The sequence below is a fragment of the Anopheles maculipalpis genome, chromosome 2RL, assembly GCF_943734695.1.
Source record: "Anopheles maculipalpis chromosome 2RL, idAnoMacuDA_375_x, whole genome shotgun sequence".
Classification (NCBI taxonomy): domain Eukaryota; kingdom Metazoa; phylum Arthropoda; class Insecta; order Diptera; family Culicidae; genus Anopheles; species Anopheles maculipalpis.
Genome location: NC_064871.1, coordinates 92,205,029 through 92,232,600, shown reverse-complemented (window position 1 = coordinate 92,232,600; position 27,572 = coordinate 92,205,029). Strand labels below are relative to the sequence as shown.

The window sequence follows — 27,572 nt, the reverse complement described above, 5'->3', positions numbered from 1 at the left end:
TAAAAAGAGGACGCGCAGGTTAGTTGTAATCCTTCCTGGGTGTTGGATAGTTTTATGTAGAATTAATGAACCAGATAAGTACACCTTGTGAAACAAAAAGGGTGATGGTAAGGTTAAGCCATCGTTGATGTTTATTGCAAACGTCCACTTTATTTGGGTGAACTGTTTCTCCATTACGCTGATTGCATTTTGCTAGGGATTTCAATTTTAAATTAACTTATAGCATTGAAATTTACTGTTAAAACGATGTGTTTTTAATGGGATATAAATATGTACAAGAATGTAATATTTATCGTACTTACTAGTTTGTCTCAAACAAATCTTACTTAAGATTTGATCGAACCAGGTTCAAATTCAAAAGGAATGGAATCATTGCAATAATCTGTCGAGTTATGTTGAGTTTTTTTGAATAATCTGGACAAGTAGTACTTTATGATATTGATGCTTCATAAAAGACGGATCTGACAATAAAACTACTGTTCATTTTATTTCTTATTAATGAAAAATAATGGAGAAAATCAACTTCTTAATTATAGTGAAATAATACTGACAATTGCATCTACTCCACAAGTGTATTAAAAGGATTCAGACGAGATATTGTCCACGTTTGTCGTAAGAAAACTGATGATTGCATATTTATAATTTGCAGGTTGTCTGTTGTTAATATTGAACGTATCCGAAGGCTGTAGAGTGTTTATTTTTCTAGAAACTGTTGATAGGAGTTATTTATCTTCCTAGCAGTGTTAAAAAAGCTTCTGATTTGCTGTTACTAAGACTAAGAAAATAGACTAAAGAATAGTTTTGAAGGGAAGTATGAGCTTTTTTATTTTAGTATTAGCGTTGAACGAAAAAATGTGCTCAAAAATGTGTAGATTTTTGTCTGTCTCAAGCTCTACATTTGCTTGTTCAACCAGTAAACCCAGTGAAACGAAGCTCATCAGTCTCACCGAACGTTAATCAACACACATCTTAAGTGAAGAAAGAGCGTTGTGCTATATTGATATATCACTATCGATCTCTTTATGTGATCAGAACAACTATCAAAAATGCTTTCACACAATTATTGAACTTTTTGTACCCGTTGCGCAAAACAAACATCATAAGCTGCACCGTGCCGATAGCTGGCAGCAGTTAATGTGAGTCCTGATGTTTGATGTTCCTACTGCCCCCGCAGTTCGACTTTTACTGAGCATTCTTCTAATTAAGGACAGTTTTTGGACTAACCTAAGCGAGGCACATCATGGCCGCGCCCATGCCAACCCAGAAACGATTCTTCCAATGCGTCCACTAATCGGCTTGAACATCAACCAAGTAATACAAACACAACCCCATACATACACACACATGCACATGTGGCATTGCACAAAACGGGGGCCAGCAAGGCTCTCGTGGCTGCGAATGGCACATTTCACGATCTGTTTTATCGTAATGTTTACGTCACGGCTGATACTGACGCATAAACTGGGCGCATAAACGACTTTGGAAAACAACTCAATCAAACCAGCAAAACCATGGCACGCACATGCAGGAACGTTTCACCCGTTGGCCGCCCAATCTTGCACAGCCCGACCGAGAGTGCAGATCATTCGGAATCTAATCCAGATTCTACACTTCCAACACTATCATCTTTTGGTGTTGGCGTTGTTTGCCGAGCGCTCGTTTCCTTCGAAAATTGAGGCCTCCATTCCATCACACTACGTCACACTACGGCGTGTAACCAGGGCACTCTAGTCGATGCTCAGATTGCGCGAACAAAACTGTATTTAATTATGTGGCTCATTTACTTCTTGCGCTCCGTAAGCTTCCTCGCCCGTCTCGACACACCAAAAACGCCGGCGACCTACGGCGTACGGATATGACGACTTTTTTACGACTTTTTTATGAACCAAACCGGTCGAAATGGTCCGTGTCACTGGGCGTTTTTTTTTCGAGTTAGGGGTTGTGGCGCCGGTAGCTCCGGTTGGGAACTAATTTCAAACTAGCAAAAATTCAGAACACCAAAATTGGGTACGGTTTGTGGACGCTTTGGAACCCCAACGAGAAACAACTCGCTCGAAAACTACCGGAAAGAAAGCAAACTACATTGTAGAAAATTTATTATGATGTGCACGATGATGCTCCGGCGAATGGGTCCCGGCGTGAAGCGTCCTGTACATGGCAATGGTTGAGGAAAAAAGCAAAACACTAGATACTAACACTAATGTAGCTTTACGTGAATGGTTGAATATGGGTGTATGTGTGAGTGTGTGTGTGTAAGTGTATTTGCCCTCGTTTTCACTGCTCGTTTAACGCTTCCGTTTCAGATTATGTAACGGGCGATATCAGTACATCCTTAGCCTTAAGTAAGTTGAACTCTGGTGCAACATTTTTCGCTGGACCATACCTAGACGGGAGCGGCGTTAGCAATGTAACTACACAAATCGGAACACATGCATATCTGCCGTGCAAGGTAAGTGTGATGAGCGTGTCAGGAGCTCGAGATTTGACCCCATTTTTTGTCACTACCTCGTTTACACCTTTCCGTTTTTATTTTTTTATTTTTGGCGAGATGGGAGTTGGGTCATATTCATTTTCATTGTCCCCATTTTGTGACAAGTGCACATTTTTATCCCTTGCACACACGCTGAATGCAATCATCATTTATACTGTCTTCTTCATTTTTTGTCTCGGGACATTCCTTCCAACTCTCATTACAGGTGAAACAGCTAGGGAACAAATCTGTTTCGTGGGTACGAGTGAGAGATGATCATATCCTCACAGTGGACAGGTGAGCAAAATTTTCTACCGTGATTGATGCGTTTATAATTAGCCTAGCAACCCGTCGGATGCTGCCGGGTAAGCTCTGCCTGCCTGCGAAAACGAATTCCGTTGCCATACGGACAGAAATTCGATTTGCGCATTTCGGATGACAGCATCAGGCAGCGGCAACCTGTGCCCGGTGGCGTAGGATGAGCAGCGTTTACAAAAGAATGTTCATAAGGGTGAACCTGGCTGTCCGTACACACGGCCACCGTTGCATCGCGTTTTGGGTGGGAACAATTTCAATGGATTTTGCGCTACTCGGTTCTCAAACCCGTTCCCCATAACGCCACCGTCAAAGAGGGATTATTGACAACTGTTTGCACTGCAGCAAGCCATCGAGCAAACAGTGGCACGCTGTGGTCTGCAATCGACCATGCCCGCTTTCTACCCGATTTCGTCACATCAAAGGGTGGAAAATTCCGCACACCCATCCGCCAGACGTTCCCGTGGTTGGCCCGAGGGATATACAATCGTGCCGGGTGCTCATTAAGGGCTGCCACCAAGGCACACATTGAAGAAGGACAATTACCTGTACCTTTAGCCCACCGACCGCTCGATTTACTGCCCCGTTTACTTCCGCATAAACGCGGTTCGTATTGTGACGATCGCATTCAAGTGCACATTATTAGCGACTTGTTGTACGAACGCATTAACAAAATTATCTTACATCAGCTCTAACGACAACTGCTCCAAAACATACCAATGTACCGCACCGGTGTAATTGTGTCCCTTTATGGGTTAGCGGGGGGAGCAGCAAAGGTTGGAATGTGGAGCGCAGGGTACAGAAGGGTAAATTATCCTTTGAAAGTGTCCCTTGCAACGCGCCGGCTGGATGTGCAAGCTGTCGGAAGCACGATTAAAGTATTCTCTCGATTAGAGCGGCGCTCGATTGAATCGGGTGCGGGCCTTTAGCTTTAAACGGTCCGGGAAGTAATGGAATTTATTTTTATGGTGCACTGCCGGTTCAATAGCCCATTCATGGGTGGGATTGAAAGTAGTGCGACACGCGATAACACGAAAGGAGGAAGAAGAAGAAGAAAAAAACGGAGCAACAGCAATCGATTATGTAAACAGGGAATTACTTCATTTTTGTGCTGATGTTTATTATGAAAATGCGTCATTTGTTTTGACTTGGTCGTGGGTAGGTGGTGGTCCTTCAGTATTTGTCTATTCCAATATTCTGAGTATTTTCCAGGCCGTTTCACAAGAATAAGAATATTGTTGGTAGGCCTTATGGATGTTGTTGTTTGGTAGGTGAGGCCTCTAGAGAAGAACTCTAGAGTTGCAACCAATCTTAGTGGAATAGTCACCAAGAGTTTTGAACGAAAAAACCTATACAACAACGAAGAATAGATGTAGATGAAGCTTTGATGGCGACATCCATTTTAATACGAGTACTCTTGATCAATCAATTCAATTGTAAGGTCTCTGAGATTCGATTAAAACTTCTTATTGTTTGAGGTGTTTCGGTAGGGAAGACTCTTTCTATGATGAAGATTTTTATGAAAAAAAAACGACTCCAACTATGAGGTTTTATGGTAGAAAGTGATTTTATGGCGAGGAACACCCTTGAATGACAAACCGAGAGAAGGTTTGGTTTGGACTGTACGATTACGATCTTTCGATTACGATGTATATCAAAATTTTAACGAATATATCGCAAGGTAGGCGATACTCGGAGGATTCTTGGTGGAAGCTTCACTGAAGGACCTCTTTAGAGGAGAAGATCTTATGAAACGTTAACGCTTCCTGAAAGATAAGATCTCTTGAAAAAGTAGTGGAACTATTAAACGAATATGTCCCTTGAATGAATTCCATTGGTGGCTTCTCATTGCTTACCATTCGTAGAATATGAAATTCAATCTTTATTCGTGGAAAGTTTATTATAGGAAGAAAGCGCTGAGTTAAAAGATATAAAATCACGAATGATTTAATTATCAATACATACACGATCTATAATTGAACTACCATAGCAATAATACCAGTACAGAGCTTACCAAGAGAAACCGAGCATTGACGGTATTTACTGGCTGGGCAATTAGAAGCGGATCTCAGTCGCAACGTACGTCTGTGTCCTTGGGTATGTTCTTTTTTTTAAACACGGTGCACCTGTCACAGTATTATGTATTTGCTGTGCAATCAAACCACACACTCTCTCCCTCTCTCTATTACCCAGAATGCTTACTCTTATCACATGTCTTCTGTCAACGTTGTAAAGCATACCGTTTGTGGACAAAGCGAGCATCCCTTTTCGATCGCATAAAAGGCATGCACAATGGAAGTAGAGATCAGTAGCAATCAATTTCGCAATGAAATTCAATTTTAATTGAACGTAGCGAGCGACGGCATGAAGATGGTGCAGGAACTGATCCTGCCAGTGATTCTGTTGATTCTGTCCCATCTACGATTCACAGGGCTTGGTGAGCCGATGTTTGCTTTCAGCATATTAATTCTCTCGATGATTTTTACATTTCATTTCATTGCACAACCACACCAACCGGTACAATATGTTTGCCTGCTGATATTTTACACCAACATCAACGTACCGGAAACCGGCCACAACACCCACAAACACCCCGGGGCACCTGTTTGCTGTCTCTCCTTTTTTCCCCCTCTTTTTCTCTCTCTCTCCCTGGGAATGTGCTGACTCACCTGGACTCATCCCCGGCAACGTCAACTCGGAACGAACGAACGGATGGATGGATGTTTCTAATGCAAATCTTCTTGCTTCACACTGTGCCGGATGTGTCGATCGATCGCAATTCGACCGACACTGCAATCAAACCGACACACCGGTTCGGCCGGGGGTTTTATCGAGCGCAGAATGACATTTATAGCCGACGAGCGCTTTCAATCATTCTACGTGGAGAGCAGCGGCGTATGGACGCTGCAGATCAAATACGTGCAGGCCCGTGACGCTGGCATTTACGAGTGTCAGGTGTCGACGGAACCGAAAATCAGCGCCCGAGTACATCTGCATGTCGTTGGTGAGTATGGACATCGATTTTCACTTCCCTCCTCCTGTGCTGTCTATCCCGTTTTGCGTTCAATTCCATTCAATTGCATCCGGTTTCCAATTCTCTTCGAATCGAAGGGAGGGTTTTTTTCCCCCTGTGCCGACACGAATTGATAAGTTGTACGAATAATGGATGGCTAGTCCACTCTGGAGACAATGAAAACGACGCTGCCCTCTTCTGTCAGTTTAAAATTCAACTAAAATCTGTAAGACACATGCTTAAGCTTGTTTTTTCCACGGCTTCTCCAAATCGCCAAAGGTAGTTCTTCAAACCCAACGTCAACGTCGCACTGAGCTGTTACTTATCAATTCACCACTCTCGAACAAATCAAGCAATTTTCATCGCCAATTGCAAATATTGATTCCTAATCCTACGTGCAGTCGGGTGCACTGGTGTCGAGTAGAGAGCAGAACCAAGAGGAGGGGGGGGGGGGTTGGATAGATGTTTGTTTCTTCTGGTGATCTCCATCGCCTCCTTCTCTTCCCTTTCGGTACACATCTCCTACCCAACCGTTCTATCGACGCTCGGTTGTGATTCAATAGAATCCCAAAACCCATCTGCAAATGGTCGTCCACCACAGCTACACGCCACACGGGGATTTGTACTATGACATACGTGCACGTGTACACATATGCTTGTCTGTGCGGGGAAGACTGTTTGGGAAAACTGGCTTACGTTTTAATTAAATTTAGTATCAGGTAGTTTGAATGAACGTTGGTCGAGTTGTCTCTTCAAATTCATTTTCTTGCAGGGTTGATTACTTGCAATCCACAAACAACTTTTGCATTAATCTTCATGCATGCAGGACGAGCATGGAAATGGAAACATTCTAGCAAAGCACCACCAAACCGAACCGGGCCAGCTGTGGTTTTTTTGCGAGCAGTAACGAGTGCAAGGCTGTGGTTTGGTCTGGTTTTGTGTCGATACGGTCGAACAGAAGGTAGTAGCAAGTTGTGCCAGGGAATTTGTATACTAGGAACTAGTTTGTGATACTGTTTTTATTGAATTGCCAGCCAGAAGGAGGGGTTTTTTTTTCTAGTTCCCGATCATACTCTCGAATCGCTCAACTATTCCGCTTGACAGTAGTTGAAATATGAAAAATGTTTATTACTGCCAACTTCTGTCTAGCACAGCACACAGAACACAGAGCTGACGCTTAATCCCATCCACCGTTCAAGCCATTTTGTGCGAACAAACGTACATCATGACATGATGACTCTTGACTGGTCGATATCTGGAACGATGACGTCGTCCCCGGCGGTCGATGGACTGCACTTCATGTATTTCGAGACAAGCGGATAATGGCTGTTGCTGGCCGTTGAATGATTAAAACAAAAAGCCGGTTCCGAAAACCATTCCCGTCCGCCAGGACGATTTGCGGAAGGAGCGAATGTTGGGATGCGTTGATTTTTCGATAGCAGCAGCACCGGTCTCACCCGGCGCAGTTGGGTTCAAATACGCACCCAGCTAGTCGGGCAGGTACGAAGAGAGTCGGTTCGCTTTTTCCCTGATTCAATATTCATCATATTTCCAGTTCGAAACAAAAGGGCATGGTTCGCTCCAATTTCGGATGGACGCAGACACACGCGTACAGATAAGGGCAGGCTATCTGGAGCTACTTCCCAGTATACCACCGCCACCGCCCGAGCAGTCTGCCAGGTTTTCTGGTTACGGTTGGGTGCACTCGTCAAAAAGTAATACGGTACGCTGTCAAAAACACAGCACAAAGTACAACTTTTCACCATCCCATTCCGGATGTACCACCAAAAAAGCGCACGTGTACGAGATTACCGAGCCGCCGTCTCGGCTTTTTGCGCGTCCTCCGTCGCGTCCAGAATGGGGCAATGACGCGCCATATGTAGCTGGTGTGCTACCCGTAAAGCTTCCAACGGGAACTCTGCAATGTACACGAATGTCCCGGGCCTTACCTATCTATACACGTATCTACTACTTCTAAACCAGCACTATCTTCACATCCCGTAGCCATTGTGTACGAACTGGTCATAAATCGATTGTTACAAGACACTTATTACACAGGTGGGCCTCCTGGCCGTTCGAAGTAGCTGCAACAAAAGGGCATCCCGCACATTCAAAGTACTTGTTCCTGGGTCAAAAAATTGTTCCAGTGTTTTCTTCGTTTTTTCTACTTCTTATGGTACTACCTTTGATCCACCATCGGAACATGCCATCCCGAAAGACTTTCCCGGTACATTTCCCGGGCACGATAAATAACGTTCGCCTTGTCCTGCAGAGGCAGGCGACTTGAACGGGCGTTCAAAGTTTTGCTGCGTTCTTAATTAAATGCCAACAGTTGCAGGCATACATACTTACCGGATTACTATCAAGCCCCTCTGTCACGGTGGCAGGAAAGAAGTTCTGCCTCAGCACATGATATAGACACACACACGGAATGTATACACACCGTGGCTGGTCTTACGATCTGATTTCTCCTGTGACCATCATTAGTGATTCGGTGCACGAAGTAAATAACAACCCGAGGGGCTACAGGGAGTGTAGCGTGTTTTCGGGACAAGCTAACAGTTCCGTACAGCCGTGGCCTGGCTGCCAGCACAACAGCAACCAGGGCATCGTCATCATCGTCCGCATCGACAGCCTCGTGGTGGGCTCATGGTGAATTCATGCGCTCATCTGCGCTCGTACGTGGTTTTATTTTCAGCCGAGTACATCCAGGTTGCCATGCCGGAAACGACCGCCGACCGCCCGTGTGTACGTGGAGATGTTCCCTACCCGGATGTTACGGGTAACCGAAACCTTCGGGTTTTGCCATTCCGTGCGCACGATGCCAGCAAGTGAACGGCACCGGCAGTTATTAGACCGATCGAGCAGAAATGTATGCGTCGTCGGTCCCTAGGCCACTCTGTTTGTTTGGTCTCGGGGTCTCAAAAAGCTTCGGAAAAGCTTCCACCCCGTTCACTACATTAAGCCACAAATTATTGAATCTCGATGCCAATGAAGCCGAACGCCGCCACTAGCACGTCAGTATGCTTCCCAGCATGGTAAGGTGTGGTGGGCTTTCTGTTGTTTTTTTTTTTCGATTTTGTCCGGGAGAAGCAATAAACATGAGTTTTCCCTCCTGTCATAATCATACACCCGGGATCCCAGAGGGCCCCGGGAAGAGGTATTTGGGTTTGGTGGAAAGGTTTACATCGCATTGCTTTACCAAAATCGTCCTGCCATAAAGTACGGTTTACAAAATTTCGCCCAACCGCTACCGGATTCGATAATCCTTTCTCGTAGCATTATTTTTCGTTTCGGTAGCACCGCACGAACCGAGCGGCCTTGTGAATGGCTTTCGAGAAGTGGTTTACGGCGTTCGGAGCTTTATTTACCACGCTTAGTATAATTTGCTGGAATTATAGACATGAAAGTTGCAGCTTTCAAAACCAGCAAAGTAATGCTCGGTTATTAATATTTATTATTCACTATGGCGCCATAAACTCATTTCGCTCGTGAAAATTTGTATTTTTCACGCTGAATAAGTGAAAAATTATTTATTATTTGTTTGAAATGTTTTGGATGGAAAGTTTTTAATTTTAAATCAATTTCCTTTCATTTTCTTAAGCTACCACTTAGTGTAAACTTAAGCTGGCAGCAGTTTGTTCCGCGAAACAAGCTGAAACAAGTATGATAATTGAATGGAGTGCTCGTGGTAAAGTGAGTCGGCGCTCGGTGCTATACATCTCATAAACGAGGATCGAATTTCATTGAAACTAGTTTTCCCCGTAGCAACGGAAGAAGCTTTTTCGATGTATTGGCCATCATATGGTCGGTGCTCTCATAAAAAAATGTTCCTTTACTATAGGGAGTGTATCGAATATGATTGCTTTGTGGCAGATAATAAGCTTTTTATGCATTTTTTGGTATTATTTCGCAGCTGCCCCGAAAGTCTGCTCAAGAAAACCGCAAAATTGCTTCTTATTATTAAATACAATTTCACTACTTTTGTGCACTCCCAACCAAAACTTATTTCTGACATCATTCCGCGAGCCATATTTCACGCAAATAAAATAACAACCGTTTCAGTAAAATCAAATCAAATGTTTCGCCCCAACGAGAAACCCCACACTCACAACAACATCTAAGGTAACCTGAACCCTACTTTGTAGGCGAACCCCTTGCAACTTCACGCGCTCGTTTGCCGAACAAACCCCAACGGGTAAAAACTAGCGAAATTTATCGAAAAGCCTTCTTCCTTCACCACCCGAAACAAACTTTTACCTTATTCAAATTTACAATTTCCATCGCAAACTTTCTGCCCAAAAAAAAAAAGAAAAAATAACCTCGTGCCAGCCTGCCTCGGGTAGGATGCCTGTTCATCCAACTAACAGATTAAACCGCTTCTGCTACCGGGAACTTCTGGGCGGAACTTCAAAAGATGACCGGATGAAAGTTTCTTCGCCACCCACATCGCAAGTTTGGCAAAGAAGTTTCTCAAATTTTCTTTTCATCACAATTGCTCACTGCTGGCAAATCGGTGGTAACGGGGATACAAAACTTGACCTACCGAGAAGGAAGGCTGTGTGCTGGCTGTGAGTGTGTGTGTGTGCAGTATGTTGGTCCTGTTGGGTGGATGGCAAGAAATGGCTAGCAAACTCGTTTCAGATAATCCTTTTCGTCCTTTTCTTGGTTCGGTTACTGCTCGCACAAAACATTCGTCATAATTTTGGACTAGCTGCGTTGCTGTAATCTTTTCAGTTTGGGCATTTGGTTGTTTTGTTTTTGTGACAAGTGGTTGAAGTTAGTTATAGCAGTAGTAATAGAAGAACTTTGCTAACTGCGAGAATTTACAAGTATTAAGGTTTTCTTGTGTAGTTTGTAAAATATTACATTATGAAACTGACAGCAAATGCAGCAAATCAATAAACTTATAACTTATTTTGTAGTGAGAGCTCTTGGAAACAGTTTGTATTAATAGAAATTGTTTGTTGGTTCTCAAAATGCTATTAATTAACTCAATTTTGTTGTTAAATACATATTAAGCTTTAGAAAAACAATTGCAAAGTGCAATAATACTTTAAAATCCATCTCAAGAATTTATGGGATTGACAAGAGTGTGTAGAACTGATGTGATCAGAATTCGAGAGCTTGTAAAGTGGATTGATGTATAACATTAAATGATACAATAAATGTGATCGCTTTAAGCATGAGGTAGAACTCTCTTTCCGTTGCCAGAGAGCTTAAACACGATGCAAGTTATTTTATGTAGAATCCATCCTGTATCGAACCCTATAATGGAACTGTTGCATCACTCAATATTGATGGAATCTTACAGTCAGTTAGTGGAAATTTGTAACTGTACTGTGGAACTTTGCAATTAGCTGTTGAATGTCTTTTCACTCATGTTATCCTGCTCTTTTAAAGAGCACGTCGTCGTGACATGACCCTATCAACAATAGATCTCTAGGAAACTCGATCCTCGAAACTCGAATACCTTCTTAGCGAGGCATGAGTCCGGCATCCTCATAACATGCCCCAGCCATCGTATCCTGCCGGTCTTTACTACCGTCAGGATGTCCGGTTCTCCGTATAGCTCAGCAAGCTCGTGGTTCATCCTTCTTCTCCATACTCCATGCTCGAACACACCGCTAAAGATGGTCCGGAGGATGCGACGCTTAAACACGCCAAGAGCGTTTGCATCCTCCGCTCGGATGGTCCAAGACTCGTGGCTATATAGGACCAACAGGCGAATCAGTGTGCAATATATCTCACATTTCGTGTGGTCTCGAAGCCTTCTAGATCTCAGTAGATGGTGAAGATCGCAGTTGGCTGGATTCCCCTGAGCAGTGCGTCTCCGGATTTCACTGCTGACATCGTTATCCGAAGTTACGACAGTCCCAAGATAGCAGAACTCCTCTACTACCTCGAGGATGTCGCCGTCGACTAACACGCTGCTTCCCACTCGGACTCTATCTCGATCAGAGCCTCCGGCAAGCAGGTTTTTCGTCTTCGTCGCATTGATCATCAATCCAATTCTTGCTGCTTCACGTTTCAGTCTGGTGTACGCCTAACACACCTTCGCTGTCGTCTTGCCAACGATGCCAATGTCATCAGCGAAGCCAAGAAATTGAAGAGAGCGGTAGAGAATCGTGCCACGGATATCGTTGTCTAAGGCTTCCAAGGCTATATTGAACAGTAGACAGGAGAGTCCCTCCCCTTGCCTCAGACCCCTGTGAGATTCGAACGATTCCGACTTTGCACTGCACCCCATTCATGGTGGCCTTTAGCAGCCGGATCAGCTTTCCAGGAAAGTGGTGCCGGTGCATTATGTTCCATAGCTCATTTCGATCCATGGTATCGTAGGCCGCCTTGAAATCGATAAACAGGTGGTGCGTAGGGATCTGGCGCTATCGGCACTTCTGGAGGATCTTCCAAAGAGTGAAGATTTGGTCGGTGGTGGATTTGCCTGAATGTCTTCCAAGCTCAAATTTCTCTCCTGTTAAACCGAAAAAATGACAAAAAAAGACATCAAATACTGTTTTCATTGACAAGCCACATCATTTCCTCTCCACATTTGAATGGGTTTAACGAAAATATTGGATGGAAGTTTTCCTTAAGCTAAATTCCACATACTTGTTACTAAATTTCCTCTGAGTGCATTCCGTTATACGGATCTAGTTGCTGAAATTTGAAAATCAAAATACTAATACTAATTAAAGCCCTAATTCGTGTGACCAAACATGTTTACTTTAGTCTCTAGGCAGTTAAACGTTGTTATAAGAAACGTACAGCAGTGTCCGCATAAAATCATTTGATATAATAAGCCTAGAACTCCTGGGCAATTGTTTCGACGAACAATATTTGTTTTCCTCCAAAGCAATGCTGTTCAAAATCTGTCTTAAAAAATTGATCTAGTAACTGTTTTAATCATGCAAATCCATAGCTCATTAATACTGTCATTTTACATTTTAATTTAAAAAAAAACACTCACATTTGCCATGAATCATTCAGCCAGCATAACAATCGTGCTACAATATCCTTCCACATCGTGTATTAGCCACCAGTATCATTATTGCTTAACAATGAACATGTTCAACACCGAGCCAAACATGGCGAAATGGCACACATAAAACAATCATCAGTCTCGTAACACAATATACCATTGTCAAGGATGGCGAGGGAAGGTTCGAGCGTAACACACCCACTTCATCCAGCACGACTAGAACAACAACAACAAGCACTAAAATCTGGAAATAGTTCAACGCGCTCGACCGTCACAACACTGCAATAGTGTGAGGAGCGCGAAACAAAAAAGCTGCAGCAACGTGCCGGATCGACCAACAACAGCAAACGCTCGATTATGTTAAGTTGTTCGTCGTTATGAGCAACACCCCGCCTGATGCTACAGAAGCCGCCAGGTTGAGATTTTATGTTTTCCAGTTTTTATTTCGCACTTGCAACGCTGATGCTGCCGGTGGTGGTGATGTTGGAACGCGTAAAACAGCGCTTTTAGTTTGCGGGATGTATTCTAGCTCGATAGTTTACGCGCGTTCGTGTGTATGTGTATTATCCTCACCCAATGATAAAGTTGGGTGTGCGTAGCGCGTTCGGCATCCGCGAAAATCGACGATAGTTTGCTTAAAATGTGTAACCGCTTTCACAAAAGTGTTTCAACGATTGAGTGGCTTGGCGCTGCAGTGGAGCATCGAGGAGTGCTGCAAATAAAGCAAGCAGTCAGCAGCATCAAGCATTGTGCTGGTACAACCATTTCCATTAAATGACCTTTTTTGTCGCTCCGATCTATGCTCTCTCTTTCTCTCGCACACACGCGTATACAAAGTGTGCTGAAGTGCTGTTCAATGTAAAGCAGCCCAGGATGGCACAGCAATGGATGTAAAATGCGCCATTCGGTCGATGGCCTCACCTTGCTGTAGGGTGTAGATCCACTTACCAGCCGGGCGACGGATGTGCTGGGGTGATGAAGATTGCAGCAGGTTTTATGAGCTGTTGCAAGCACTTCAAGCACTCTTTTGCAACGTTTCGTAGCAAGTGCCGCCATATAATAGGTGTTGTTTGGTGGTTTTGGATCCTTGTGATTCGAACCTACCGATTGTGCCCCTCCGATCTTTTGGATGATTTATTCAAGTAGATTATATTGCATTAATGGGCTGCCGGCTTGACGTTTCACCAGCCCGGACCCTGCCAGCGTGGACCAGGTGTCGGCGGTGGACACACTTCGAATCGAATACACATGCATCGCATAACAAATTCGAATGTTGCTGCCGTTGGCATGGATCTCGCGACGCGAAGCCCTATTCGTGTCTGTGTGGTGCCAACGACCCAAAAGCCAACAAACGACCTGTTGTAGCAAAGCATCTATCGCGGCTTACATCGGTCGCTAGGACCTGACGTTCCAGCTAGTGAGGATTTCGATTGACGATAAATAAAACCGTCCCAGCAATCGGTAAAGCACTCACAGGGATTAGCAAAGGCTTTTGCAGTAAATTTAGAACCATTAAACCGCAAACCTGCCGAGACCTTCCGCTTTCCTGCAGGGAGGGCGGGCAGCTCGGCTGACTGCTGTGGGCCAAACCGATAAACGATACAAAAAAAGTGCTTCTTTTGCACTGCTCAGGAATTTCCCGAAGGGACGCTAGGCGACCTAGCGCGACTGTCCAAAAAGTACGGGCAGGGCAGCCCGGCAAGCCTGGGCCGTCAAACGGGGGCTGTCGATCGGTCGCTCGTAACGGTGGACGGCTTGAGACTGGCTTAAAAGCGCCATAAATTTCCAAGCCCAACAGTCAGGGTTTTATTTTGCGATTGTGGCCACCGTAATAGCGCAGGAAGAAGACGCACCGATGTCCTGCCGGCCGTGGAAAGCGCCCGGCGGGAAAAGGATTTCGCGTCGTTTATGTTCTGTTTTTCTGCGGTGCCGCCCAACTCATCGGTTTTCTTTTCTGCTTTGTAGAATTTATGTGGCCCTGTTTTATTTTTCCCATCATGCAGCCCACCACTACCAGAAAGCATATTATACTTTTGCTCGCTGTCGTCCCGGCCGGTCCTAGCCAGTTGTCTCAAACACTGTGTGGCCGATGGCAATTTCGTTGGAAAATTTGCCGAAAATTGACACAACTTTAGATCGTCGAAATTGAGTGGAATGAAAATTTACTGCCTACTTGCCTGTCTGCCTGTTTGCTTCGAGGTGGAAGTTGCTGATTGGCCTGGCCGAGGCTGACTAGAAACACGGGTTAGTTGAGCCCGAAAGCTCAACCGTGCACCGGGTCGTACATCGTTGTTCTAGCCGTCTTTTTGGACAACAAAAAGTCGTTCGGCTTTATTGTTCGTAACTTTATTTAAGTCGAGGTGTAGATAGTTATATATATAGCACAGCTGGCTCGCTGTCTTCGCCATGGTGTGGGAACCAATTGATCCGGTTCAACCGTTTCGTTTACCTCGATTCACTTCTCCCTTCTCCAACACCCATACCCGTTTAACCTTACCCATTGTGTCGTCAATCGATAGAGAGATAAAGTGTTACAATCTTATTTTGGGCCGCTCGTCTTTCTTTGCCCGTTTTTATACTCCTCCATCCACAAAACAGTGCCAAGAACCGAGCTTATAGGTGACTCCGATCGCTACGTCAAGGCTGGCAGTGCCGTCATTTTGCGATGTGTGGTCCGGGGTGCCCTCGAGCCACCTTCCTACATCATCTGGTACCACGGTACGCAGCAGATCTTTACCGAGAGCCGGCGTGGCTGGAAGACACAGCTGGATCGTGGTGCACCGGATCTGGACGGGGATATCCACAGTACGGTAGGTGATTTTTTTTTTCTCTGAACGTATTATTTTGCCATTTTGTCTGGGTCATTTTATCACCCCAACTTACAAATTGTAATACTTTTTTATTTTGGCATTCTAACGAATATATTTTATTAAATAATTTTCAACTGGAAACGATAAACTATAATAAGACACGCGAATTTACAGCTCTTTAGCCTGTTAAAGTTAAAAGAATAATTTCTTTATTTTAAGTATGATAGCTTGCGACGTATTGTCGTAAAAGAATAATTTATTCAAGTAAACTTTTGTGATGAACTTGCAAAACTAAAACCAACATTCAAATATCTGTTTAGATTGTCATATAATATTTTGGAGTCTCATTCCATTGTTTAGCAGTTTAATGTCTCTTTTTAAATTACAATTTCATTTCATCATTGGAAAATGTCTGCTGACTGAGGTTTGAAGGTTCCATTATTGCTAGTGCACTGCATAAACTACATTACTTACATGTAGTTGCTGCACCTCTTTAATAAAATGTCGGTTCAGTTTTGAAGTCTTAAGAATTTCCGATACGATTGAGCTGAGCTACCAAGTCCTGCGGTGGGATTACTTAAAAATGATTGACTATGAGCTGTGTTCACTACGTTACAACAGTAAGTGTCCAACGATTTTGAACTTCAATGAAAACTGAGCACAGATCCAATAAAAACGCGTCATAAACTTTCTATGCAACCCTTGTCACCAAGCTAATCCAAACTAGTTCCAAGCCTTTCGTAACTTCACACAGCTGCAGCAGACACTATCGAAACGTTGTTAAAATCTGATCATAAATCAATTGTCTAGTTAACTTCCCATACACCCATTTAACCGTATTCTCGTCTGCCTTTGCTCTCTTCCTCCACTTTTACGCACTCCTCGCCAAAACCAGATTGGCTCGCTGATAATAGAATCGACGAGAAAGAAGGACTCCGGAAATTACTCCTGCAGCCCATCCAACAGTCCACCGATCACTGTCTCACTGCACGTTATCAACGGTAGGTTATCGACATACCAGCACAAACCCAAACCCGCAACACAGCTAGATAAAACGGTTGCGCGCGGATATGAGCTTTTCTGTGCAAGTGTGTGTACTTTACAAAGGCGCGTCCTTCTCATGCAACCACGCCGCTAACTATATTCCATTTTACATACCCTGATATTGATCTGCTTGTTTGTGATTTCGTTTGCACCCGTTATCCCGTCCACACACACGCGCGCTCACTGCCTGCAAAACCATCGATGACAACTCGATGTCAACCGTCCTTTGCCTCCGGTATACTGCTCGCTGGACTCGTACCCGACAGGAGAATCGTCTGCATCCGCTGTCACGTCATCGGCAAGATCGCTGTTTGATGGTAAGCATAATTGAATTCTCATTACTGTTGTTTATAGAGCATTCGGTACACCGACCAACCTACCCACCCACGATGATGACTTGTGGTGCCCACTCGCCACCACCACCACCACTTAGTCCTGCATAAATCATGAACTCGCGGGTGCTATTGACAACGCTGAAGGTACTTTCGTGAAGTTACCGAACCCCCTTGATGGTGGGATTGGATCGTTCAATGGCGTTCGGTGCAGGAGAGTGCATGCACGCTTTGCAGCTGTGACACACGGATCTGTAAAATGTGCCACAGCTGGCATTAGTCTGTTTGTTGTGGGACTTCATGTGCAGATATTGGGCTTTGTATTGTGCACCGTCCAGAGTTATGCCATGCAGTTTAATGTTTGTCTGATTATTAACATTGGCTTCGCTGACATTGGTCGTTTCACGTGCAGTAGTTGTTGCGGGAAATTATAAGCGTTTGAACCAAGGTGTTTGTTGATCCTCGATAGGATTGATTTTTAAAGAAAAAATTTCATACAGCTTATTATTTTTTTTAACCTTTGATTTTGATATCATTTGTTATACAATTTTGTTGAAAAATATGCAAACAGTAAGCAGTAAAATCTGTAATTTTGTTCTTCGAAAAAAGAATGAACGATGACAATTCATTGCTAACATTACTTGTCTGAAAGAGTTGTCTAAAATTTTTCCAAACTAATTTTAAATGCTATTTAAATATTTCACAAACACGATTTTAAGCTTAACTTTGTGTTTTATCAGATGGCGTGATTAAACAGAAATCAGCAAACCATATTCTAATAGTTTTTTTTTCGATTGATATAAACAGCTGAATCAGAAACCTGTTTAGAATTCCTAATGCAATCAACCGCACTGTGTCCACCAGGGAAGAAAATTCAATTTCAATCCACCCGGCGCACATCAAACAAATTCATCGCTTTCTGTTTGTTTTTCATGTTTCCAAATTGCTCGCCAACTAATTCCTCACCGTTGGGTCGTGTTTCTTTCTTTCCTTTTCCTTCCCACTTATCTCCACAGACAGCATATCGATGTTCAAACAGCGCAATCTGCAGATTCTACACCGGCATAGGTCATTTGTTATGCTACTTGTATTGGTTATCTATGCTCAGCTAAGCTGTCATGTGAACTATAGTCTCTAAGTAAAAATCCTAGCGTATAAATCGGGGACAGCATTAGAAAAGCAAGCAACGGGGAGAACACACAAAAATTGCATCTCCTAAAAGTTATGGGGGTCTGAAGCAGAAGCGCAACTTATCCACAAATAAGTAAGTAAAAAACAGAAACAAACCAAGCGAAAGGGGGAAAACGGAAACTACCAAAATCAAAGAGCAAATACACTGTACGGTACACGACGCGAAGCTAACGATAAGTTAAATAAAAAACAAAAGGAAACAAAGCAACAAAAAAAGAGACAAAACAAAAAACCAGTAAAAGGTAATTCGAAAATCATCCACGTCCATTCTCTATCGCTAAATACACACTTAAGAAGAAGGAAGCAAAAAAAAAAAACACGTAAAGCTGGTGGTGCGAACGATGATGTGAAAAATTTTGCTCATATAAACACAAACACACTGACAACAAACGAATCGCGCGACCAGAGGGAAGCACTAGAGGTGTTGGAAATGTAGCAAGAAGGAGTCGGCAACTCTTCGCCAAACAGACCACACCCCGCAAACAGCTCATTCTGATGACTGATAAAAAAGCAAAAAAAGAGAAAACAAACAACAAAACAAGGTAAAATAAAAGAAAAGTTTTGGTTTTGGTGGGATTGGGAAACTGGACATTGCAAAACAAGGAACTGAGCGTAAGAATTCCAGCTATTATATCCAGGAGTGGAGGAGACAGCGAGCGGTACAAAACGGGCTTGGCCCGTGACCGGTCGTAAAGCTGCTGGTAAACCGAGACCCAGCAAAAGGACTGATAAAGCGATATGACGAATAAGTGGATGGTGCGGCACCTGCAGAAAGGTTTGAGGTTTTCTTTCCATCTTCTGTTGATGGCCGGTGTCCAGTGTTTGCCCTCGTTTCCTTACCTGATGCTGTGAAAAAAAAAAAACCCGGCTGTGGTCACTTGTGAAGTGAGGACAGCCCGTCCGCATGATGGTTGAGCATCTGTCGTTGAGTTTTAGGTTATTTCTATACATTTTTGGTTCGCTCTCCCTTTGCTCTCACGGTCAGCAGTTTGTCTCGTACACGCGTGTTGGGTCAAAAGGTGGCGGGAACACACACATCCACACACACACAAAAACATCATCACAACTCCCTTCAATTCCCAGCGTTCGTTACCTTCGGTAGCCACGATGATTGTGCTGCTCCATCGAGTTTCAATTTCGTTAAGCAACTCCCCTAAAACTTTACTCCATCAATGTCACTGGATGTGTGTGTGTGTTTGTGTGTTTTTTTTCTCTTTATTTCTCTCGTGCGCTTTTGGCAAGAAGGATGAACATTTCCTACTCCATTCCATAGTTATCGCTCGGTGTCAGTTTTTTCGGTAGCAAGTCCTTGGTGTATGTCCTCCGTTACTCGTGGATGAACTTTTTGGTGGGGGAGTTGAGTTGTTGTTTTTTTACCACCCCCTCCCCTGGTTTTAGTTCTTGCGTCTGAGTGTATTTGCTATTCGATCATGTCGTTAGCCTGTTGGGTTGCTGCCGTGCGCGTCAGGATCGCGGTGACGTGGTGACGATGATGAAGGGCATATTTTTGTTAGCAATACTCTTTCTCCGCGCCATGCAAACGAAGGTGAGACCGTATGTGTTTGTATAAAAATATGATCTAGTCGTATTTTGTTGTTATCGCCCGACCAGGGCCAAGCATAACTTTCCCACAGTATATTGTTGACTCGGGTTGCGGGAACGAAACATAGCGTCCTTTTGCGGGTGAAAAACAAACGAGTGGATAAGCATTGCCACTGAGCGAGGAAAAGAGACAGAAGAAGAACAAAAACTACACACACACACACGTACACTTAAAAATATTCACCCAAAAATTGTGGTACGTTCACGGTGTGGTGAACGCAGATATAGAACAGGAAAAGGAAAAATAAAACGAAACAAAACAGAAACGAGAATCATCGTAAGCATCGTCCTACTGATACGTTAATATAAATAATCATTTTATTGAACCAAAGCAAAAGAACAACAGGAGAGAAGAAAATTGTGTAAGAAACAAAGCCACAAAAAGCAAAACACCCAAACACCCCGATAACCGAAAACGGAAAAGACGAACACTTAAATGACAGGACCGTAAGAAGACGAAGAAGAAAAAATAAGACAAGAAAATCATCACACACATTCAGCCAGTCACAACGTTATAAGTCTATGCGAGCGATAGTATCGAGATGGAGGCGCCCAGTAATAACTATTTAAATTAAAACCAGTAAACCAGTATGCGAGTGCGAGAAAGGCGAGACGAAAGCGTGTAAGAAAGAAAGGGCGAAATGAAGTGAAAAACCAAACACAAACAAACAAAACATACAGCAAAAGAAGAAGAAAAAAAACCAAACAAAAAAAATTATCCCATACCACTGAGCGGAAGCGAATAGACACTCGCTCACTGGACAAAAAATGTAAAATGTTATAAACTTACTTATACTACTACAAAATTGCCAGCGGGAAAAGCAGCGTGTTTGCAGCGAGAGACACAGCAACATACATAAACACAGAGCCATCCACAAGCCACATAAACAGACGTACAAAAACAAATAAATCGAAACCAGTTGAAGCCACTCAACACAGCAGTCATTTCAACACTACAACAGACAAGCACACACTACAGGGCCAGTAGCGAGCGAGCGAACGAGCGATCAGTATTTTCAAAAAGGGGGAAAACCGATGCAACATCGATTTAAAAAAAAATGCCAGTGAGTGTAAAACTTCATCAAAATAGCGCTCATAATGCAAATGCTACGGAAAGGAAAAGGTTAAAACAAAAACAAAACTGGCTTGCCATAAAGGATGCGATTAAATGTTTCAGAAAACGAAGGTATCAAACGAACGGCAGAAAGCAAAAAAACACACAAAACACAAAACCAAACAAAACACACACAAACATACAAAACGATACTCCCGATCACGCATGGCGAAGAAGAGAAGCGAATGTGGGGGAGGAGCTGAAAAAAAAGAAGGACGCAGAAGAAAATATTGTAGTTATATATTAGTTAGGTAATTCATGAAAAATTATATTGTACATATTTTTATATTTTAATCCTCAGTTGAATAAAAAACCAAACATATTTTTTTTAATGAAAAAAAAATCTTCACGTCTCATCGGGTGTTTTTGATCCCTCGCCGCATCCGATCGTGAGCATTTTGGTGTGTTTATTCAACTCCTTTCTTTTCCCTAGCATTCAGCCAGAGCAATTAAGCGTAAGACAAGTGTGCGGGACAGATGGATCAAAACTGTAAGTAAAATGTGATATTACTTTAGTACTTCTTGCAATGAATTTATAATCATACCGGTAAGCCTTTGTTGTAAGCTTTGTTTGCATTTCCCATCTTCCCCTCGGGTTTTCGCAACGGTTTCGGTGGAATATTTCACGCGCCTGCACTGGTCGACCTACTCCTCGTTTCCGAATGGACTTCTGCAAATCACCGGATCGAGTGTCATTTTACGCCAAGCCGCCAGCGCTCGCTTCATTATTCCTACGGCTGTCCCACGGCTCATCATTTGTACTAATTGCCTAGATTCGGTTGAAGGATGCTGGGTTGGAAGGTGTGTGGTTTGTGGTGTGATTTATTCACTGCAGTGCATATCTCTTGCATCGTATGCATCCGCACCGCACAAAACACCCAGATGGAATGATGGACGCGAAGCAATGGTTTCATTTTTATTTTTCCGACTTTTGTTTTTTCTTTGGTTTTATTTTACTGTTGTGGTTGTTATCTTTGCTGCTCAACTCATCAATTCGAGAGTTTGTCACTGGGAAAACCACTAGGGAGGTATGGGTGTCTTTTTTATTATTTTCCACTTGCACATTTTATCATTACACATCTTTCTTATTTGCCTTGGGGCCAGAACTGCAAGGCGTTTCTTTTTTCTCCATTTTTTCATCACCACTTTTAGCGGCTTATTTTCTTTGCACATAAAGTGAGTGTGAGTTGACATAATTTGTAAGACTTTTTATGTTCATATTTTTGCATTCTTATCATCATTTTCATCACAACCATCATTGTGTTTCGTGGGTTTTCAGTGAACATTTTTTTACAACCTTAAACCACAGACAAGCTAACAAGGGAGAAAAACATTCACTTATTAGAAAAACCGAATTAAAAAGAAGCGCCTCGGTGGTAACTAGCAGCTGCTTACTATTTGCTTGTTGCTGTGTACGCGTGCTTAATAGAACGCTTCAAAGCCAATTGATCGGGCGAAAGCTTACGGAAGCTGTTTTACGTTTTCTTCCCAACTTCCCAACGGTGTGTTTTTATTATCCTTCTCATTTGCTAGCTTCTTGCTTCTTGTTCCTCTGATAAGCCCGGGTTCCAGCATTAAAATGTTACATTAATAATTTCTTTCTCCCAGCTGAACGTGAAAAACAGAGGAGCGAAAAAAAAGCTTCGCACCGACAAAATGGCGCTTGTTAGCACCAAGCGCAAGCATAACTAAATAGTCACAATTTATTTGCTTTTTGCACCCGGCAAGGCAGTAAGTCACTGTTTCTTCTCCGTCCATTTTACTACATTCTTTTCGTCCGTCCGGGCCTGTGTGAAGTGTCGAAATATTTCCAATTTCGGATTCACTGGACGGATACGGCGCATCATGGGTATACCGTGTGTAATCAGCATATTTGTGGGAAAATGAAAAGAATGCCTAAATGCTTCAGTGAAAAAATGGACAGAAAGAAGCTTCTCGTTCGTTGTTGTTTCCTGACGACCAGAGCCGGAAAGGAATAGCAGCCCGGCAGGAATGATAAACTGGCGTAATCTGAAAGAGATTACTTCCTATTTGATTTCGCTCATCCGGTGTCACGGCTGGCTGTGACAGAAACAGAGCAAAGTGGCAGACGCTAAAGTGTGGCTTCCGGGTGAAAAATTTAGACAAAAATTTGGAGCGGCAATACGTTTTTTTCGCTCACAGCGTCCAGAAATGGGGAAAGCAAAATGAACATAATTTATATGTGTACGTAGAAGCTTTTTCGGGGTTTTTCTCTTTCTTTATTTTTTCTACTCAGAAAGCTCGCTTCCCTAATCTGCCTACGCAAGGCATGCGGCTGCCATTTTGAATGCGGCCAGCATTAGACGATGGAGTAAACCAATCAGGCCCTTGCTGTTGTTTTATGTGGTTGTGTATCTGCGTCTTATTCAACGAAGGATTTGATGTTGCTCCGTCGCTTGAAATGTAATTATGGAAGTGAATGTATTTGTGGGTGCCATGACCATGTTTAACATATGCTGCTAATTTTAATTGTATAAAAATGGCAATGGAGATGGGCCAACAACTCTGTCGAATGATAAGGATTCATTGGATTTTCCCTCGGGAATGTTTAACATTTGAAAGAACCATTAAGAAACTTAGGGAGTTTTTTTAACTTGCTTTGAATAATTGACCTTTGGTTTTGTAGAAGAAGTTCGTGCTATTAAATTCTAATAATTCATATAAATCGTTTGAAACATAGTTAATCAATCTGAGCTTTGCTAGTCGAAATCGTTTTTATATTATCTCTACCTCAGTTTTGTAAACGCGATTCCCTGTAAATGTTAACAGTGCAGGTAGCTGGCTGGAAAACTCCCAGCACATCAGCAAAGCTTGAATGCCAAACAAGTACCACCCCGAAGCAAAATGTCTGCACGTGCGCCCGACTAAACTTTATTCCGCCAACGAGTCTCGCGTTGATTTTTTTTTCCTTCTCTGTTTTGCCTGCGATGAAATATCGCACGATTCGACCGTCAGGACGTAGCAAATCATTTTTTGACTTTTCACCATCGATTAGCAGCTTCCACGAAATGGAACGAAACCATCCCGGGCTAGGCTAACAAGGCTTCAAAGAGCGTCTGGTGCGGTACACACGCAGATGAGAGCGTTCGCAAATTTGATGAAAATTCAGGAAGTGAAACCGAATCACACAGCAGAACAGGGACAGTTCCTGGGGTTTTCCGGCCGGGTTGTTTTCCCTCGTTCGCCGGGCGTTTGATTGTAATGAACAGATTGGTGAATTTTATTTCACGCTCCAATGACAATATTGGATGGATTAAATTGCGTTTTATTTCCACGCCGAAAATCAACAAACGGGAGCAGGAAATGTGATCAAAGAAAATCGTTAGAAAAAAGAAAAAGAGAAGGATTTTTTTGCCTAGGAATCAATGACACCGACGAGCGACACTTGACCGGTGCTAATTGTTCCTTCCTCCATGGATGATGGTCTGTAAATCATGTTACAGAAAAATTGCAAGCTTTTTCCCAACCGAAGTAATTTATTTTTATTATTGGAATCAAGAAAATTGCTTTTCCAAAGATACAAACTCACACACAAACTTCACAAACTAAATATGAGTGGCAGCCAACGTAGTGATGGAAACAATGAATATTACAATGAAGTACCAGGCGTCTCCACCATATGTTTTCGTGTTGTAAATATGACCAGATTTAGTCCTCAGCAAGCTACATAAAGTTGTGTAAAACTATACCCTTTTTTCTTTATAAAAAAATTTGTATAACTCAAAGCCTCATACCACCCAAAAAGTGTAAACTGTTCTTCAAACTGTTACAGATTTGATTGGCTTTGAACTGATATTAATGAAAATAAACATCCCTCAATGCATTTTTGTTCTTCTCGCGAATGGTTGTAATTATCGTCACAAACAGAGACGACGATTCCAACAGCTCGTATTACTGAACTGATCGATACGATAATTTACGAAAGGTACGACCGAAAGCCGATGAGCTTCCCACGCAATGCATCATTAAATCTGCAAATTGAAGTATTGCACCGAGCGCCATTTCGTTGAATTAAGGTGCCACATACTTTGATGTTAAACAGTGTGCCTACAAAGTAAAATCCTTATTTGATTGCACACCCGGAGTAAACATTCGTTTGATACTATTGGGCGGAATTTATTTACCCGTTTCGGTACACATTCGTCGCCGTTACATGCTTCCGATGTGGGGTATATGGCAATAAAAATAGAACAGTTTTATAGAGAGCAAATAAAAGCGAAATCCCTATTTCGTTTATTTATTAACCGTTCGCAATCGATATGAAATTTGTTCTTACAATAACAAACACAAAAAAGGCACCTGAACTTCAATGGATCCGTGAGCAAATTCTTTGCTTTATTTATATTCACTTACCTCCCAAACTTTTACACACTTGCCACACAGGAAAAAAAGCACACTCGGTCATCATAAAAGTCACCTTTAATTTTTGGACCATTTCACCAACCTCCCAATCACACCACGACGACGACGACGACGACGACGGTGACGAGGGTGATGATGATGATTTTCATGAATTCATAAATGATCATAACCAACATTACGATCACCGGGTGCACAGAAAAGGGCGAATTTTTCCCCCTCGCAAAAACATTTCTATTCGACTTCTGCCCATACTCGAAAATCAACACCAACTTACTGGTGGTTTATTTTCGTATTTTACTGCAAATCGAAGCAATGAGCTGCTTTTCTTCTCCTTCCCGTCGCTTTCCGCACCACAGTATGGTCGAATGTCTCAAAAGGAGGAGAATGCTTAAAATTTCGTATGCATCTTTTCCGAAAATCGTGAAAATGTAAATTTGAACCGCTTGAACAGCGCGTAAATTGAAATGTGCCATTCTGGCAGTTGGCTGGAGTATTTTTATACGATTTACGAACACACGCGCACCGAAACGAAGCAGAAGTGGGCTCCGGTAAAGTCCCTTTCTTTTCGCCAACTGCTACCATTTCGATTTCCTTCGCGATCACGTAGCGGAAAAAAAAAGAAACGACCCACGCCTCAGATCCAGTGTAATCAACTCGTCCGCTAAAAGTTCAATAACGCTTTCAATATTGACTCGAAGACACCCAGTAGTACATCCAGTGAACTGCCAGTGAACTGATTTCTTTCACAGCTGCACCCAGAGCAGCTCAGGTCGCGTTCGACTCTATCCACTCCAGCCTTCCCTGCCCAGGAAACTCCACAATCGACACGGAGGAAAAAGTAACCAAACCAATAAGCAATGAAGCTACTAAGCGGTCGATTCTAATCTAATATTGATTCATTGCTTTATTGCTTGACGCGCGTTTCCAATCCCGATGACGATCGTCATCGTCACCGTTGTCAATGTCATTGGCGTGAACATTAGCAAACTGGCAGTTTAACGTGAAAGTGTTCGCGTGGCTGTGTTCGTGGCTGGCAATGGCGAAAAGGGTGATAACGGGAGCATTCAATCGCGCTCTCTCTCTCTCTTTCTCTCAGTGTCTCTCGTTCTTTTCCAGCTCCCTCGGAACAGAACCTTAAGCTCAACTTGCGAGTGAATCCTCCACTCAGAAGCTGAACTCTAAAAGCTCCCTTCAGCGAAAAGGGTATTGATCAGGGTTTGCAGAAGGATGCAGGGAAGAAAAACGGGCCGTTATCCTTTCCACCGGTGTTTCCACAAACTGGGCGGCTGATCCTTTGGTGGCTTTTTTTGTTGTTGTTGTTGTTGTTCGTGCACACCCTACCCTTGGAGGTTTGTTTTGTTTTGCCCGTTGCTTACGATTTGAAGGCATCGCAGCCGAAGGCGGTGTCGTATTTACGGATGATTGGCTTGGGATTGCGGGATGCGAGTAGGTGGTCTGTTTTTATGATAACAATAACCCCCTAACGCACCCATCTCCCTTGCCTACCCGGGGTGCTGCCCCGCCGAAAACCCCTTCGCATTGACCCGATTTACTTTACTTAAGCCGCTTTGCCATAACCTTCAATCAGCATGGCGAGGTTACAGGGCAGACATTCAATGTCAGACCGTTCTCGAACGAATAGGGTGATTGATTAGTGGATTTGCAAGACTGTTTTAGGATGGTAATTTTAAATGCTTGGTAGAAATTTGAAGTCAACTATGTGTAGCAAATATTTTACAAAACAAATTTTAGATTGGTGAAATACTTTGTGATTTTATGTTATGTTTTCCACCAACAATAATATTAGAAGATTCTATACAAATTGTTTCGTTAGTTTCTTTTCGTCTTCTTTTCATCCGTTTTGTTCTGCTTATTCACGTGTTAATTCTGTTTTTGGTATAAAGAATAGAAATTGAAATTTAATTCTACAAGCACGATTCCATCGATCCATTTAACTTAAAACTCGTACCAATCGATTATACAAACTTTGTCATTAGCTATTGAACTAATGGATGCCAGCTTATAAATAGCTTGTTTACTAGCATTAAATATGAATATGAACACCAAACTCTAACTAATTATTTTCCATAAATTTGACTCTCTAGCCAGTGTGTAAATACCACTGTGCACAGCATCCACACACGGCAATGGTTTTGAACAGTTCTAGCACCAAACCAATCTCCGTGCCTGAAAGCACACACACCGCACCCATACACACAGATCAAACCGGCACAAATAAAACGCATAATGTCTTTCTAATAGCACACGGGCCAGGTGAAATGAACGTGCCCGATACGAAACGGTTTCCGGAACCGC

The 27,572-nt window shown here is 42.9% G+C and overlaps 1 protein-coding gene across 2 annotated transcripts in view; it reads left to right on the top strand.

Annotated features, from left to right (window-relative positions):
- The window catches only part of LOC126568380 (zwei Ig domain protein zig-8-like), a 30,842-nt gene extending 12,725 nt beyond the window's left edge, over positions 1-18,117 (top strand). For both annotated transcript variants that reach the window (XM_050224849.1, XM_050224848.1), the window contains exons 3-9: positions 2,304-2,449; positions 2,697-2,767; positions 5,626-5,789; positions 15,379-15,590; positions 16,486-16,591; positions 16,901-16,951; positions 17,983-18,117. In XM_050224849.1, the coding sequence (XP_050080806.1) occupies positions 2,304-2,449; positions 2,697-2,767; positions 5,626-5,789; positions 15,379-15,590; positions 16,486-16,591; positions 16,901-16,951; positions 17,983-18,104 (872 nt within the window). In that variant the 3' untranslated portion in view covers positions 18,105-18,117. The remainder of the gene's footprint in view (positions 1-2,303; positions 2,450-2,696; positions 2,768-5,625; positions 5,790-15,378; positions 15,591-16,485; positions 16,592-16,900; positions 16,952-17,982) is intronic.
- Positions 18,118-27,572: the final 9,455 nt, after the last annotated feature.